Source organism: Anopheles aquasalis, chromosome Y, assembly GCF_943734665.1.
Source record: "Anopheles aquasalis chromosome Y, idAnoAquaMG_Q_19, whole genome shotgun sequence".
NCBI classification, from domain to species: domain Eukaryota; kingdom Metazoa; phylum Arthropoda; class Insecta; order Diptera; family Culicidae; genus Anopheles; species Anopheles aquasalis.
The window spans coordinates 3,993,970-4,011,188 of NC_064879.1; the positions used below are offsets into that span (position 1 = coordinate 3,993,970).

The window sequence follows — 17,219 nt, forward strand, 5'->3', positions numbered from 1 at the left end:
TGCTGCATTTAGCAGCACCAGTGGAGGTGAAAATACGGAATAACGGGGATTGGTGAACCACTCGAAAGGCATCTGCGCTAAGAAGCGAAAGGAATTCGGATCTGTTATGAGTTCTAAAAATGTTACTATATGTATTCAACATTCCAATGCTTACTTTTAATTTATATTCCCACTTCTAGCATTTTAATACATATTAAACAATTGCGAAAAAAAATTTGCGTATCTTCTTTTATTATCCTTCTTTTACTTGGTGGAACCTGGACTTGCTGGCCCAATGTCGGAAAATATGTATATACCGTGCTAGGAGGGCATGCCGCATTACCCAAAGAAGCCCTAATAAAAACGAAAACTACCGTATACGTGATACCCTGTGACACAAGTTGCTTGAACGGTAAAAGGTGGTTTCAAACAAAAGATGTGAGCCTATCGTGTTCTGATAGTTTAAAAAAAACCTAGGTGTGCCAATTTTTCCATCGACGTATTCTGCGCCCTCGGTAACTAATGACTTTTGATGAGTTTCGTTGCAGTTTCTGCTTTTCACGATAACAAAATATACTTCAATTGCAGACTAATTAAACTTCCGTATAAATGAAATGATTTTATGTTCCGCTGTTGTTAAAAAGGTCTTACGGCTTATTCTAAGGCAATCTATAGGCAGCGCTAAACAATTATCTACAGCTCATATACGGTCCTAATGTATTTTTTTAGCTTCTGCTATTGCTATTGACCTTCCATTGGTGGTTACGCTAGAGGTATCCCTTATTCAATTGTTTACAAGCAAAACACGCAAGTACCTTTGCTTGTATTACAGAACGCTTTCTTTTTGTTAATTGTGTTGCATATTGAACTATTTTCTTCTGTAATCGCCTTTTATAGTTAACGTTGAGCCTTGTGCGTGGTGTCTCGAATTCTTAGTCATTTCTTCGTTTAATCGAACTAGCTATTCAAATAGCATCACACTTCTGTACTGCAACGGGTGAACCTCTTTTTTATAGTAATAGTTTTGGTGAATTCGTAATCACACTTTCCATAGTCCAATGGTATTTTGAATATGTTATGGCCCATAGGATCACCAATGAGAAGACCGTTAAATTTCATAATCGGCTCGAGCAGACCAGTATTATGAATATCGGACATTTTATAGTGAACAATGAATTTTTATGCCAAATGCAGCGATCGTTTCTACCGCGTCCATTGATTGTAATCGCTAGGTGACACTACTTCTTGCAGCTACGGCATGTGAGTAAATTGATACAAAATCATTGTCATTACAAGTTAATCAAGCTAATTTCGAAATAAAGAACCTCACAATCCAAGCAAACAATTCACAATCCAAGAGACAATTAAAAAAAAAATCAGCACATTACATATATGACTGCTGTTTGGACAACGCGACGCTATCTGTTCGTACGGTCTGCTTTTCAAAAACGTATGAGCTACTCCCGAATAGTTACTAGATACTGACTAATATTACGATACTCATTAATGTTACGACTATAACCCCTCAGTGTGTCTTCTTTGGCTAGATTATTAGGCTAGTGGGGAGCGTCCTGTTCGAGCGCCCCGAAAGGAAAATCGTTAATGTAGCTGCTGCTGCTGCTGCTGTTTGGCTCCTTGAGCAAATGATGTCGGCGATTTATTTACATGCTTCTTCAAGGTCGCTTTGCTTCGAGTTGTTAGCTTGCCATAGCAGAGCACAGGCCAAATCGAGAGCGTGCATGCTTAATCAATTTTCGTCTTGAAGTAGCGTTTAAAAATCACAGGCACGAGCGCGACGACGGAAAAGACAGCCAACAGGGCAATCGAGCCCCAGCTAAATGCATCGCTCGAGCTGGTCATCTTGTAGAGTGTTTTGCCTGCCTGTATCGCAATGAAGGACGGCGGGGCCACGCCGAGAAAGGTGCCGAGGGCAAAAGGAAATAGCGGTACACCGATGACCGGGGCGACCAGGTTAATGAACCAGTTCGGCAGGAACGGGGTCATGCGCAGGAACAGCATATAGCTTAGCAAATCTGCCCGGTGGTGGTCGACCTGCGCCGCCCAGAGACGTGCTCGCTCGGGAAAGTAAAACTTGACCAGCCGCCGTCCAACTAGCTGCGACAACAGATAGCACAGCGTGGCTCCAAGGGCCGAGCAGAAGCAGACGAGCGTGAGCGCGACCGGGAAGCTGTACAGGAATCCGCTCAGTATGGAAAGGAACAGTGAGCCCGGTATGGCAAACGTTTGGAGACTAGAAAGAGAAAAGCGAACGGAAACAATCTAGGTAAAGGGCAGTAGCGATTGACAGCAGGTATGGCTCATTTCACAGCGTTTTTCGTTAAATGCATGATAGCAGAGATGGTGCACAGTGAAAGAGTGAAAAGCAGTATCAGCCAGCGCTACCATAAGCATTAGCAAATCTTACAATATGTACACCAGTATGATGCCGGACATCACTTCGAGGTAGTAGAGATCCTTGTATCGATCTAGCACCCGACCGAGCTGTTTAGCATCTTCAATATCAAATGGCACTTTGATGAACTGCTTCTCTGACCTGCAAAAAAGTAAACGTGTAAGTTAACAATGGTGTACCATGATACTCCCCGTGGCCTGCGTAGTTTGATCCATCTGTTTACTTACTCATTTAGCTGTGGAAACATGGCATATACATACAGCATCGCGAACAAACTAGTACAGAAGATTGCCAGCAACAGAATGAGCGATTGTCGAGCGGATCGATCGTCGTCGGTCAATGCTTTCCCACTCTTCGCAAGGTCGGCTGATGCTGTTGCATTGCCGGCCGCTGCCGCCAGCACCTTGGTACTATTCGTAGAATGGTGGCGATGATGCTCATGTTGCTGCTGCTGCTCCTCATGTCGGTTGTTATTGTAGCCGTAGGTGGCGTCTAAGCTACCGTTCATTTGAACCATTCTTTCATTAAGTTCCTTTGACCACTGGCCAGTTGTTCTGTTGACCATCAGCGCTCGTCGTTGCGCGTTGCTAGCCCAGCCCAATTTGCAGGCTAATGATGTTGTACAATCCTGTCGCAGTAGAAAACCGATCGGAGAGCAGAAGGAAGTGAGAGAAACAGATGATTAAGCAGAACATGCAGATGATTAAGATTCCTAGCGTTCATCGAAAGTAAACGTATCGGTTACTAAGGTACCCTAGCAAGCTACTAGTGCACCTTCTTGGCCACTTTTTCACTTGAGATTCGGGGTTCGGAATATTGCGATATTAAATTCCGGGCCCCGCCCCGATTGATTGACAAAAAAACCCTAGTTTGCTTGATGCATTATTGATTGCAGATTTTGTCATCATGGATCGCTTCAACCGTGAGTTAGTGATTCTCGCAGTAATTCCGGACCGCATTTTGCCTCATTACAAGGCCACCACCAACAACTACTACCACTGGCAAATGACTAACTCCATCAAGGACATTCACAGCCTCCTTTTGGACAGTACGGGATATCGCTTGCCTTATAAAGAGTTCATTTGTTCCGTCGTACCACCACCCTTCTGTGTATCGCGGCTGTGTTAACACACTCACTGGTTGCGTAAAAAAAATCGAATGGTTATCGTACGATGCGGTGTGTGTCACGCTACGCGCGCGTAATAGCCCCCCCCCCCCCCCCCCCCCCCCCTTTCGTGGCGGCATGGACTGAGAAGTTCTTTGTGCGAGTAGCTGCAAATTCATATGCCCTTGGCATGGTAACAACAGTTCTGTTAGCTCAAAATTGGACCATTCCAGCCACTACGCGCGGGCCGAATAAACAAAGCAAGGGCAACAGCACAGAGCAGCACTTTTATCTACCCAAATCTTCTGTTTGTTTTTTTTTGTGTTTCTGCGCGCTTAGCTTGCACAACCTTGTCTCTTCCGAATTCCCCGCGGGGCACGATAAAACGATAAGAGCACTCTCTACAGTGAAACAGCTTCTACTAACGCTTACTAGTATTCTAGAAGGCGGCTATAACCCTTTACGAGCGCGGAAACCTGGACAATGTGACCAGGAAAAGATGACGAGGGCTTTGCAGTGGAAAACGGGCACGGAACTCGCGGTTACCTTCCTAGCACTATGAATTTCGATTGCAGGTTATGATGAGCTCTATAGTTGATTATTTCACAAAACAATACTGCAGTAGTTGATCACCTTACTTATGCTCGAATCTCCTTATGCTCGAATCTCTCGTCCGGATTCGAGTGGATTCCGGGATCGAAGTTTGCAAACTCCGTGGGGCACCGTTATCATCCGCCGGTAGCGCCCCAAACCATCATTGTTGTCTCGCGAAGGGCTTGAAAATCTGACCTTTGGCTCTTTTATAATCAGAATACTGGAAAAACTTTGACTTTCTTTACGGATTTCTTAATTTTCAAAGCGATCTTCGATGAAAACCTATGCATGCTTCCACATCTGTCACATGTTTCATTCATTTTTCTAATCGAAGCGACGGATTTCGTTCTGCATGATTTCACCGCTGTTGCCTTAATACACTTTGGTCTGCAGTTTCGTTTTGTCGGCAGTTGAGTTTCATTCAGCAGCTTTTATCTGAATTGTGTCGTTACGTTGCGTCTTGTGTTCATTGCTATTCGTCGCTCGATACGCTGCTAAACTACACAGTCATGCGCCAAGCCATGTAATATCAATTAAATGGCTGCCAGTTACCAATAATAGTGCACACGATACCTGACGATCAACCGCTGCTTCACTCAAGCGCAGTCAGCTCTGTCCCCCAACCATCAGGTAAGCTCAGTCAACTGTTTCGTATGCTGCACATGGTCCTAGTGCTTCGTGCTGTGATTGATGGTGGCAATGCGTACCATGGGCTAGATCTACGTTAAGTATCCTTGGCAGTATTTAAAAGAAACAATTTATATAGTTTGCCAGACCTGCCAGCGAGACTAACTTCGCGCTTTGGGGCGCTTTCTATTCCCCAAACCCGATGCAAGACGCTGCTTTTTCCAAACGCTACAGTATTTGCATTCGATCAATGTAAAATGCAATAAGCAAACAAGATTCTATAACGCCGAACTACATATAGAGCATCAAAAACTACTAAAAATCAAATCCGATTGATCTGTGAAACCATGCACATACCATGCGCTGAGCATGGGGAGTGGATCCAAGCAAAGATGCACGTCTAGTGATAGAAGCGAAACTTTCACATGAGCTACATTCAACTAATCAAACAACCGGCGAAAGCAGGAAAGCTGCGTGCGTTTTCTGTAGACGTACAATGCCACTGCTGATGATCTTTCATCACTGCTTTTTGCAACACTTTTTTTTAGTTTATCACACCTTAGTTTATGGAGATCTATCACTGTATAACTCAGCTAAAACAATATGCTTGTTACAGGGGCTTTCATACGCTCTATCAGCCTTTATCCCTATATGCGATGCGATCTAAAAAATAAATAAATAAATAGGGTTTGAAACGCTCGTTGTGTATCTTAAATTCTGGACAACAAATTTACAATCATTTAAATATGATAAACAAAACAAGCATCGCTATAACAAATAGCATGTGCTGCAGATTAATCATTGCTATGCAGCCCGGCGGAGAAAGCTGTCAATGAATTTGCCATTGGCGGCAATTATAAGGCAATTTTCTGGAAAAGCCTGATGCGAAAGAAAGTATAAGACGCTATTTCTGGAGCTTTAAGGTGTCACTTTCTGAAATCATCTTCCGATACGCTGTCCTCTGTGGTTGATGGACAACCAGATGATCCACCATTCGAGATACGTGTATGGGAAACGAACATCAATCTGGCACAATAAGAAAAAAAAATCAGGCCACGCTGTATGGGATGAACTAAAACCAGGCCACAGGTTGCGTAAGCTCTGCAATCGGCCTCCGAAGCTGATCGACCATCTAGGGATGACTCTGAGAGTAATTAGTTTTTTTTCCCGAACTGCTTCGTCATTCCAACCTGTGCTCGTAATGAGCAAAACTCAAAACAAAAGGTCAAAGTATAAGCGACTAGCTCCGAGCGTAAATTCGCCAAATTCGTCATCGTTGTCGTGTGTATGCGGCAGGCGCAACGCAAAACTCTACCAACTCTTTCGTCACCGGTAATTCTAGTGGCGAGTGGTTTAATGGTACAAGAATTAAAGACTAAAGTACCTCATCAAATTACTTGACTATATATTGAGACACTGAGACATTTCACAAACCTTCTGAGTGACGATTGGAATTGGAATCAAGAGAAGACTGAGAAAATCGATTGATCAATCTTAAATCGCCAATGTCCGCGTAGAGATCGTTCACTTTTTTAAAAATATTTGTCTTTACCTCCAAACACAACAATACTATAACAATATTATTTAACTGAAACTAGCTCATAAATATTATAGCATGGTCGCGGAGAAACTAGAAAGATTGAAAACTAATCCAGTGGTACTAAAGCGGGGGGCAGAAATAGGCGAGGACACATTTTCTAATCGACCATTGTTCCCAAGGTCATCAATGTCTCATGCCGCGATCCCATCTGTATTCAATTTTGATTTTCGTAATCGTGTGAGGCGAGGGCACGTCACAAGTCGTGCCCCGTTGTTTTAGTCTGATATGTATGTTTGTTAATGCATGAAAGTGTAAGCGATGAATACCGCATACCTGATAACTCAAATGTGCACCGCATCAGCGCACACTAAAAACACACAACAAATTACTTAATTGCTGACAGACGGTTAAAAAAAAGTTATATCAACCGAAGCAGATATGGCTTAGGTTTTACTATATGATCATGCATTTTTTAAATGTTCATAATACCACAGGGACTCTTTTAAACGTTCGTTTTGGTTCATACTGATTTTACAGATAAACGACAGCACGACAGTACAAAAAGGAAAATTGCGTACTAGCCTTGCGCGCACGAAGGCAGCAAGATGTTTTTTGCTTTATTTTTTTGAGAGTGCAAAGCTGTATTGCCTCAGGTGTGGTATGAATACGGAATTTTAAAACAAGACACAATCATAGGAGCGAGACGTGGCGTAGGATAACAAAAGGGAGTATTTAAAACGCGGGGTAACGTTTGTTCAATTGCCGATACACTGATACGTCTGTTGCGTTGTTGAATTTATTTTTCCAATAGAATTAATCACAGTCCAGTGTAATAGAAAATTGAAACGATTTTCCGATGATCTGATCTGATAATTCTTTCTGCCTACTTTCAGCAAGTTCCGGCAGGCAATGAATAGGAACAACAGGGGAAGCGGAGAAGTGTTAAGCGTAGGTATGATTTGTTTGCGAAAGTAACAAAAGACTTCAATGCCTGGCTTCTCTTTTAGGAAAACAGTTTACCTTAGGATTATCAGCATGTCAGTGCCGGGGACTGTGCGATGTGGCTGCTTTTCGGCCTTTGTCTACCGAATGCAGCAGCTGATGTTGGTGTTGGCATTTGGCTTGCTTAGCGGTACACTACTCGAGACGACCCGCGCCAAACCAACGCTTACGTTTAAGCTCTCCCAAGTGCCCGGTTTCACACATATCGTGGAACGCCGCTTGGTGGACGCCATGAAGACCTACAGGTATGTTCAAAGCTGTTCACTTGGTGGACCCAGTGGCCAGTCGCAACAAAACATAGGCGGTCAAAGCGCACATCTCTAATCTGTGTGTATTCGTATTCGAATTCATTCTGCTGTATAGTGAGCGTCGATTGGAGGCAGAGAGTTTGCGTATGATTTACTTCCACGATCAGACTGTGGCCGTGGTTGAGCTAGGACTTGCGAAACGCCTCCTAGGGTGTGAGCTGATTGAGATCTAGTAAGAACTGCCCTTCGAGAACCGTCCGGAATACCTTAACGGTTCGAGGCTAACTTTCCCCATTGGTTATTCACCTGTTCTGCAGCAGTGACTTCGACGGTATGGAGCTGTTGCGCAACCTGTCTACCATCAACAGACCGCTGGAGATATCCTTTGGTGAAATGATACAGCTGATGGAACAGTGCGAGCAAGTGGATCGATTGAACGAACGCAACAACTACCGGGCAACGGTGCCGCCAGGAGGCTGGAACGATCCCGGACCGATCGCACTCCGGAGTCCGGTGGCAGCGTCGGACGTGCAACAGGACGCTCCAGTGCCCTCTACTAGCACTGCCAGCACCGAAGGCGGTGGCTTTCTCGGCTTCATCTTGCGTAATCATGACAGCAGGCAGGGAATTTTCAAAACTGGATCATTTTCTCTCCTGAGCGGTATCATTCCCGGAACGAAATGGTGTGGCACTGGTGATATAGCCGAAAGTTACCACGACCTCGGTGACGATGCGATGATGGACCGTTGCTGTCGGACACACGACCTATGCCCACTGAAAGTCCGTGCGTACCAGAAACGCTACAATCTTAACAACGACTCCATCTACACAAAGTAATATCGTATCGCAGCATCGCCACGGTGCCAGTTTACTTGATTTGATTGAGCTTCTCCATCTCTCGCTACCAGGTCCCATTGTAAATGCGATGATATGTTGTACGACTGCCTCAAGCAAACCAACACTTCAGCGTCACAGGTGATGGGTAAGGGATTCCATCCGCTTTCCAGCTGTTCCACCTCTTCTGCTGGCAATTATACTGACGGTATTGTTTTTTTTATTTTGCCAGGTTCAATTTACTTCAATCTGGTGCAAGTACCGTGCGTAGAAGAGACAGTTAACGGTTTTCAGTTCCGAAAGGCGCGTGATGATTTTTAACATCCAATCGCGAACGTTTCAAAGGGCACGCCAAACATCACGTTGCACGTTGATGTAAAAATGGTCATGAAATGGATGTATACTTACCTGCTCACTCGATTGCGACACCTAGATACACACAACTAATTACTTCATTGCCGATCGAACGTGTATTACAGGTAAAACGACCGGAGTAAGCATGATTTTGCAATGTTCTAAAAATGTTTTGTTTTTCTCTACTGCTCATTACGATATACATTGATGGTACAGGTGAACCGTAGCAGCGCACCCAGAAAACATCGGGAACACATCGGCAAGGACACGTCCAGCAACATTGTGCGCGTCAATCAACTTGCCAAATGCGAGCAAGAAATTTGTTGTATTTTTTTTCAAGTTATTTATTGGTTCAGTGTTACGTATGAAAATCCAGTTGAATAAAATGATAAAAATAACGTTTCTTTTTTATGTGTTTGTGCACGATCGGGAGGAGAGCTTCGATGTTCTGAGCTCCATAAATAAATTCTTGAGATTTAGATATTTTACACCACTGATCGGGTCATCAGGCCATTATAATTGGAATGAGTTGAGCATAAATCCTTCGGCAAGGATCACGTGGAGGGCAAGTCTGGTGCCAGCAGCCGCGGTAATTCCAGCTCCACTAGCGTATATTAAAATTGTTGCGGTTAAAACGTTCGAAGCTGATTCTTGTCCAACACAGGCCGGCCCCTGGCGACTTGTCACCCAGTGTGGCGCGTCAGGCGCGTCCGGATTCCGGTTGCGACTCACAACACAGTGTGCCTGGGCCGCTACTCTATGTCCCCACGTGCGGCTTGCCGTTGCGACTGGTCCACAGTGCCCAGCTACTTGCGTTTGCCTTGAACAAATTAGAGTGCTCTAGGCAGGCTACATATGCGGCCGAGAATAATCTTTGCATGAAATAATGGAGCATGACCTCGGGTTTTAATCATTCATCTCATTTCTAACCGTAAACGATGCCAATTAACAATTAGGACACTAGGCACGGCATGCTAAACACTTGTGACAGAAGGCCTGGATCCCTCCCGCGAAACAGTGGAACGGCTTCAATCCAGTGCGGTTCGGTTTCGGTAATTTCTTACCGAAACAAGGATCATTTTTGACGAAATTTTGTGACATAACCATTGAATTTTATTCTTTCAAATGAATGGCATATTAAACAACAACTTTTGAAGAATATTTTGATCTATTTTGAGGAAGATTTAATAAAAACTTCACCCATGGCATCACATTTAGGCAGCCGTGTCTTAGAAGAACTTTTTTCCGGTGTCCATCGTATCTGCGTGATGGGTCATCAAAAAACTACAAATCGATACTCGTTTGAAAGATTATAAGTTTATCTAGGTAGCCCCGTCAAGTTTCTGTTGGTATTTTAATTTTTCGATTTATGGCAGATTTTTAAAGTTGAAAAGGCGATGCTTTTTGTCATTTGCCGAAAAACACGATTTTTAAAGATTTGTTTAATAAAAAGTATCAACAATTTTCACAAAATCTCGACGAAGTTACCTGGTAAAAAGTGTACAGATTATGTGTTAAAAATTTTGAATCGATCGGTTCAGTAGTTTTTACGGTACCGACTTTGAAAACGTTGCTTTTTTGGGAAACGCTCTTCAAAGTAGCAAGCTCCGTGGAGCCTTGTATGAAACGGGGATTTTCAAAAATCGGTATCTTTGCCAGTTTTTCCTCGATTGGTCCCAAAATTTTTACACAATACTCTTGAAAGGATAAGCTTTCAGGGAAAAATGTTAAAAACATGTGTCACAAAACAAAATTGAATACCGAAGCCGCCCCCTTAATCGCCACCTTTCGGACATTATTATTAGCTGAGAAAAGAAGCGGAAAAATCAAGCCAATTATGAAGAGGGCCGCGAATCTCGAGGCAGGAACGAGTGGAGATCTTTATTGGAATGGGGGAATTCGTACTAAGTATATCTTATATGATGAAATTAAAAGTCTTATTTTATATAGTAACAGCAAAATAATTATAAGCCTACGGCACGTCAGAAAAGTTGTTAAGTATGAAATAAGGAACTAATACTGTGGAATGCTTTTAATAACACATCCTAATCTCGAAAAGGGCTTCCGGGGCGCGCCCGGGGATTGGGTGTTGGCGTCTGTACTATCACCTTGCGCACCGTACTCGGCAGACACTCGTGAATGCGGGCAATATCGTTCCCCGCCAGGTAGCATCCGTAGAAGCCGATGGTGCGCAGTTTGGGCAGGGACACGGCCAGCAATCGCTCCAGCTCTTCCTCGCACATCACCACGTGGGAAAGCGTCAGGTCCTCGGTGTGTGGAAAGAACGCCAGCTGGTCCCACGTGGAGACCGATGCGTTCGGCTCGAGCAAGCAATAGTGCTCCAGGTGCATCGCCGACACCTTCGGGTGACACTCGTCGAAGAACGGGAACAGCTCGTCGTTTGGCTGCCCGTTAGTATCGCAGCTGAACTGGCCCCGAAACCGTCGCAAGTTCGGCATCTTCACCCGCATCCGATAGCTGCGGTATTGGCTCAGCTCCAGCCGCTGTACGGAAGCGTTGGAAAGCGTTGTTATCTGTGGCCCTGGTTGGTCCGGGTACCAGCCATTCTTCTGCAGGATCAATACGCGCAGCTGGTGCATGTTCGGAAGCGCGTCCGCTAGCGCTGGCATCAGATCGTTCCTCATTGCGGTATCGTAGATCAGCTCGAGCTGAACCAAATGCGCGGGTTGGGGCAGTATCCTGTTCAGTATCCAGTGATGGTCCGCAAGTGTGCGCTTGTTGTCAATCCACAGTACGTGACGGTAAGAGCGGTTAGATTTCGTTGCTTCTGCCAGGAGCGTTCGTTGCCGTTGGACGCTGCGTGGATGAAGCTGGTCCTTCGTGGCGGATACCATAGACTCCGTATCCAGTATCATCCGAAACCGATTGGCGTACGGTGTGTGGAAGAGTATGTCATTCCACCGGCGACATACCAGCGACACATTCTTCACATCGCTCAGCCGATCAAAAATCATACACAGTACCTGCAACGAAACAGGTCAGCGTGCACTAAATTCTCCCCATTTTCAAACGCACATGCACTACACACCAAACTGCTGAGGACTGCGCACTGACTTACCTCCACGGGCAGCTTATTGATGTGATCCATGGTGCTGGATTTCCTTCCGGAAATGGATGTTGCTCGTACGATACTCCGCGATCGAATGACGCTGCTGGCGAAGATGTACAGATTTTGCTTCTGAAGAAGTTCTTCGATGGCCGACAGCCTCCTTTGCCGGTATTGTAATGTGCCGCGGTATTGTCTCCCCCGGACACTCGGACCGGACATACATGGGCGTCACGGAGCGTTTAGTACTCGCTGCCGCCCTTTCCCTTCGCGCGGATTGGTTTTCCATTGTCGCTTTTCGCGCCCGCACCCCCCCCCCCCCCTCCCCCCTCGAGGATCCTTTGTACGCAGCATACAACACACTGCTCAACATGAATGCAGCAGCGTATGCGATCGAGTTTTGCCTTTGGCGAAAAGTTACCAAGTAAGAGATGAAAGTGTACAGCAACTGGTTCGCGTTCTTTTGCGTCTGATAATTAGAATGCAATCTGGCAGGTCGGCCATGGTTTGATACTGGAGTGATGGAGACGGTGACCTGAAACGGTTCCAAACGGCGCATCGGTGTCATTCGGGGTCATCACACCGCGGTCACCAGCTGATCTTCCAGCTGATTTTGGGGCTGGGTTTGCGGGGTTTGTGGGTTACTAGTGTGATGCGCGAGTGCACTTGCATATCTGCCACTTACTGTGGTATGACTCATCGATCGTCATCGTCACGAAACAGAAGAGGGAAAGGGAGAAAAAAAGTCATAAAATGATCGACGGGGCGAGCGCATTCGTCTTAAAGAAAAGTTCAAGAATGGGTCAAGATCATAAAAATCATCTCGCGCGGTGTAACCCTTTCCCCCACTACCTTCGGCTCATCCCTATCACTCTTCCCTTTCTGCACATTTGTGTAATAGTTCCATTCATGGATCACGTGAATGCCGGCGTGATAGTGAGAAGCAGAACAGAACAGAACAGAACAAAACCAAACCACATTGATCCGGTGCGTTCTTGTCACGACACTATTACGCTCAGCATCCCAGTGTCAATGCACGCTGATCATGGTTCTGCCGAACTATTGCTCTTTTACTATCCCTGGTTCCCACTAATTTACTTGTTACACTAATTTTCATTTGATATGACTTTGCAACGATTTTTTTCTTTTATCTATGCTCGGTTTAATGAGTGATTAGTTTCCAAACACGAGTGTCGAACGCACGGTGTGCTTCAACACCACATGTTTGGGGCAGCCGCACTGCTCCTACCGTACGCTAACGGTGTTGCGCCGGTCAGGTCATCGGAAGTGATCGCGCAGCATAGGCGGCATCGATGCACTCCCCCACCAATCCCTGCGAGTTTGGATTTGGCTTCAAAATTAATTCAAAGGCAACAGAAACAAGGAAGATTCGCAGATTTTGCCCAACGCATTTTTTGAGATTTGCTTTCTTAACATTCGTGAACTATAATTGTATGTTCACTAATTTGCGATTCTAGATGGTGTATCATAAACTGACAACCATACAGTAACTAAGCTTGGGATTTCAGGAAATTAAGGGGCCAGATTTCTCGATCGGCCATACAAAGCGGCCCCTTAAGGGGCTGCGGTACTTTTTTTTTGTTGTAACATTTGAAACATTTTTCCTGAAAGCTGATCTTATCAAGAATATTGTGTAAAATGTTGGGATCAACTGGAAACATCGTACCGTAAAAACTGCTCAACTGATTGATTTGAAATTTTTAACACATAATCTTTACTCTTTTTGCTAAATAGTCCCGTCGAGATTTTGTGAAAATTATTGATACTTTTTTTTAAACAAATCTTTAATAATCGTGTTCTTAGGCAAAATGACAAAAAGCATCACTTTTTCAACTTAAAAAATCTGCCAAAAATCGAAAAACACGAAGTTTAGCCAAAACTCGACGCGACTACCTAGATAAACTTATGATCTTTCAAACGAGTATCGATTTGCATTTTTCTGATGACTCATCACGTAGCTACGATGGGAACTGTTTTTGTTGCGACTCGAAAGACTTGACCCTTAAGATTTAAGCGACGAACCCGATTTGATCATTGTGATAACTTTTCATCAACTTAAAAAATCTGGCAAAATCGAAAAATACCAAATTCAACTCAAAACTCAACGGGACTACCTGGATAAACGTATAATCTATCAAAAGAGTATCGATGTGTATTTTTTCTGGTGACGCATCACGCAGCTACGATGGGCACCGGAAAAAAAGTATCTTTTCGCAGGCGCACCTTCATAAATGTGATGCCATGAATAAATCTTTTCCAAAAAGAACGACATATTCTTCCAAAGTTGTAGTTTAATATACCATATACTAGAAAAAGTAAAGGGGAAGGATACGTCACAAAAAATCTTCAAAAATGAGCCTTTTTTTAGGGAGAATATACCCAAGCACCCGCTAAAACATTAATCAATATCGGATTTTTTGTTCTTTTCAGTTACAAAATGTTCTAGATACTAAGATCTATTACCAACTACAATCAAAAGAATCCTGTATGTGTTCCTTGAATTATTTGCTTTTGAGAAATCAAAGAAATTTTGAAAGGAAGAAGCTGAACAATAGTGCAGGGGCCCCCGAAGGCTAAAGACGGTTCTGCCTCCACCGGAGAACGCTGCGTTGGACGCTGGTGAGCCAGTAGCTAAGCGGTGCACGTTGTGGGCCGGTGCTGTGCGCAAAATCCACGCGGAACCGATCCAGCTAGCCGATGAACATGCCACAATCAACCGGGTGGCGTTGCTGAACGAGGAAGGCACCAAGGCGATGGACCAAGGAAAACCCTTAGTCCAAATCGGAGATTTCATCTTCGTTTATACGAAAACGGCTGGCTCCATGTGCTCGAGCCGGCTGCTGCAGCCGTGCAGCAACGAGGGCCACCAATAACGTGAGCCAATGTCGCGTAGTGCCAATAGAATAGAAAATAAAAAAAAAGGCAGTCAACCACATCCGTAACGACTTGCAACCGCTCAATCGTACTCATCTCCGAAATTTGTTTTCAATCCACTGCATCCCAGAGCGCACGCGCAGCCTCCTTCGATTTGCCAACAAATCGTTTGCGCATGTACCGCCGATCTCTCGCTGTGGAAAGAGACCAACTGGTTTTGTGTTGCAGTCGCTTTATTGGATAAGAGCGAATGAATTAAACGTTCTTTTTTTATAGTAATTCATTTGTGTCGAATCTATTCTATCGATTTTTCGTTGTTAGCATGTCTCCAATTCGTTTATCGAGAACAAACCAGATAAAATTGTCAGAGTTGTTTTTGAATGTTGAAGGTTTTTCACGATGCTCAATGTTTGGCCGCACACTTCTGCGGTGTCCATCGTAGCTCTGTTCTGATTTATCCAACACGTGCCAATCGACAGTCTTTGGTTTAAGTTTTTCCAGTTAGCTCCTGTTGAGTGTTAGCTGAATTTTCTTTTTTCAATTTATTTGCCAGAATTGTCCATTTTAAAAATGATTTTGGTTTTTACGATATAAAATCAAATTCGATTCGATTGCTCTATAAAATTAGTTTTGCTTAACTGTATTAAACAAAGTATCCGCAATTGATATAAACAGTCGATGGGGCTACCTGGCAAATAGTATGCACATAAAAGATTCAAAATATGAAAACATTCGTTGCATACCACGTATTATGCTACGATGAACACCGACTCTGAAAATGTTGGAGTTGGAAATCAATGCTTCAAAGTTGCGATGAATGAGGGTTTTCAAAAAACAAACTGCTGGTTTTCGTACAAAATTGTCAGGTTTCGGATGCTACACAACCCGGCAATGTGCCCGGCTCTTCACCCTCACAAGTTATAGATTCAGGATTAATTTATTTGGTGAGGATATGCTCCACTGACACGGCGTGGGAAGGGGAGCAATACAACAAAACACCGTTCCGTTTCGATAAATACATTTGATCTATTCTGTTCCGCAATGCAATCGTTGCATTATCTGCTTCTAGTTAAAGATTTACAAAACAAAACAAAACACAACGAGGAATGATACAGGAGGATGAAGGAGGAGTAATATGTATAACCGATCGATGAAGTGTGATCCAGCGAAACATGCTTTGCGTCCGGGATCGGCCACTTTAAACGTAATAAGTTAGTCGAACATATGGTTGAGCGGTATTAGCAACTAAACGTAGTACAGTAACTAACATGCCATTAACTTAATATGCTAGTACGCGATTCAAAAGGGGAGAGGTATAAAGTATAACATGAGAGGTATAAAGTATAACGCAATATTAGGTATAAAGTATAACATGAGATACAAAAATCGAGAGCGAGAAGAGAGAGAGAGAGAGATAGAGAGAAAGAGAATACCATAATCCCTAATATCGAAAAAATATATTTTAAAACAGAGCGCAGTTGCGACGCGATCGAACGCGAGATTACGAAGTAAGAGTAGTCGAGAGTAACCCGTGGGTACACGAAGTTTTCTCGGGGCTGGAGTACGATAAGCATCTTGAGACGGAAACCAAGGAATACCAGTTCTGCCGGTAAACTACACGCAGATTAGGGTGGTGACGGCGAGCTGGAACCATTGGTACCATTGGTTTGGCCCTCGATCAGTGTGAGCAGCCGCTGGCGTGTCTTCTTGTCGCTACTGCACGCACACGCGACTAGTCCGCTGAGCTGCCGGGGCGAGTAACCGTTTGCATCGAGGAGCCACTGCTCGAGCAGATCCTTCGGTAAGTAGTAAGCTTTCACGTACTGCTCAACATAAGCGCGGTGCTCCGTATGCTTGCCACCGGACACGATCTCGAGCAGCGACCAGAAGTGGGCAAAATCCAGCTGCATTAGGGCCCGGCCGCCTGCCGAACATTTCTTTGCCGCCGCAAACCTGCAATAGAGGGATAGAGGTGGAGGAGGAAAGCGACGATTAGACGATTAGGATGCAACGCGCGAGAAGAATGTCTACTGTGTTCTAGCTACCCTTCGACCAGCAGGTGCGTCAACACGTGAACAAAGCTATCCCAGAGGGCATCGCGGGGCAGCAGCGTCGGTGTCGCTTCATCCTCCAGTTTCATGGCGAAATATTGGATACCCTGGTGGGGTTTGGTAGATGGCAGAAAGCGGAAAAAGCCGGTTAGTAAAGGTGGAATGTTGTTGGCTCGATGGAGCGCCAAGGCTCAACCGTAGCCGCTTCCTACCCGGTTAATTATGTCGATATAGGGCGAGTGCTGCACGTTGACGTGGTTCACGTCCCACTTAACCTTGGCCATTGCGTGCAGCACAACCGGCAGATCGATTACGCGCGCTGTCGAGCACATGAAGATGGGTTTGCGAAGATCCGGCACGTAGTCGCTGGTGCGGGCGAGGTAATCGCGCAAGCAGTGCTGGTTCCACCCATCGGCATCCATCGCAACACTGTCGGCTGGACCGTGCTGCACTAACAGGGCACTCAGATAGGCCTCCATCTGGCGCACCTGGGCAACGAGGGTGAGGCAG

General features: G+C 44.7%; 3 protein-coding genes across 5 annotated transcripts in view; 1 reads left to right on the forward strand and 2 right to left on the reverse strand.

The window, feature by feature from the left end:
- Positions 1-207: 207 nt before the first annotated feature.
- On the reverse strand, positions 208-4,096 carry LOC126579594 (transmembrane protein 41B). 3 transcript variants are annotated; one of them, XM_050243041.1, is made up of 4 exons: positions 4,044-4,096; positions 2,620-3,020; positions 2,405-2,533; positions 208-2,230 (listed from the first exon to the last, which is right to left on the reverse strand). In XM_050243041.1, exons 2-4 carry the CDS (start codon positions 2,955-2,957, stop codon positions 1,723-1,725), a joined length of 975 nt encoding a protein of 324 aa, XP_050098998.1. In that variant the 5' UTR covers positions 2,958-3,020; positions 4,044-4,096; the 3' UTR covers positions 208-1,722. The 3 variants fall into 3 exon arrangements, with proteins under 3 accessions (XP_050098998.1, XP_050098996.1, XP_050098997.1); XM_050243039.1 differs by having other exon boundaries at positions 3,930-4,065; XM_050243040.1 differs by lacking the exon at positions 4,044-4,096 and adding an exon at positions 3,847-3,909.
- Positions 4,097-4,490: 394 nt separating this feature from the next.
- LOC126579616 (uncharacterized) lies at positions 4,491-9,094 on the forward strand. The gene is made up of 8 exons (XM_050243087.1): positions 4,491-4,721; positions 7,152-7,206; positions 7,266-7,505; positions 7,624-7,740; positions 7,826-8,341; positions 8,417-8,490; positions 8,575-8,821; positions 8,913-9,094. The coding sequence occupies exons 3-7, from the start codon at positions 7,294-7,296 to the stop codon at positions 8,661-8,663; spliced, it is 1,008 nt and encodes a 335-aa protein (XP_050099044.1). The 5' UTR covers positions 4,491-4,721; positions 7,152-7,206; positions 7,266-7,293; the 3' UTR covers positions 8,664-8,821; positions 8,913-9,094.
- A 6,495-nt stretch (positions 9,095-15,589) lies between these two features.
- The window catches only part of LOC126579846 (syndetin), a 4,462-nt gene continuing 2,832 nt past the window's right edge, over positions 15,590-17,219 (reverse strand). Inside the window, exons 2-4 of the mRNA XM_050243498.1 lie at positions 16,922-17,219; positions 16,704-16,816; positions 15,590-16,611 (exon numbers count right to left, since the gene is read on the reverse strand). The exon at positions 16,922-17,219 is cut by the window's right edge and continues 2,300 nt beyond it. Coding sequence (XP_050099455.1) covers positions 16,284-16,611; positions 16,704-16,816; positions 16,922-17,219 — 739 coding nt within the window. The 3' untranslated portion in view covers positions 15,590-16,283. The remainder of the gene's footprint in view (positions 16,612-16,703; positions 16,817-16,921) is intronic.

Coding starts and splice junctions, on each gene's coding strand:
- LOC126579594 (XM_050243041.1), bottom strand. CDS start 2,957: ATGGTCAACAGAACAACTGGCCAGTGGTCAAAGGAACTTAATGAAAGA. Junction 2,534..2,619: donor ATGTTTCCACAGCTAAATGA/GTAAGTAAACAG, acceptor ACTTTTTTGCAG/GTCAGAGAAGCAGTTCATCA. Junction 2,231..2,404: donor ATCATACTGGTGTACATATT/GTAAGATTTGCT, acceptor TTCTCTTTCTAG/TCTCCAAACGTTTGCCATAC.
- LOC126579616 (XM_050243087.1), top strand. CDS start 7,294: ATGTCAGTGCCGGGGACTGTGCGATGTGGCTGCTTTTCGGCCTTTGTC. Junction 7,741..7,825: donor TGTGAGCTGATTGAGATCTA/GTAAGAACTGCC, acceptor CCTGTTCTGCAG/CAGTGACTTCGACGGTATGG. Junction 8,342..8,416: donor AACGACTCCATCTACACAAA/GTAATATCGTAT, acceptor TCTCGCTACCAG/GTCCCATTGTAAATGCGATG.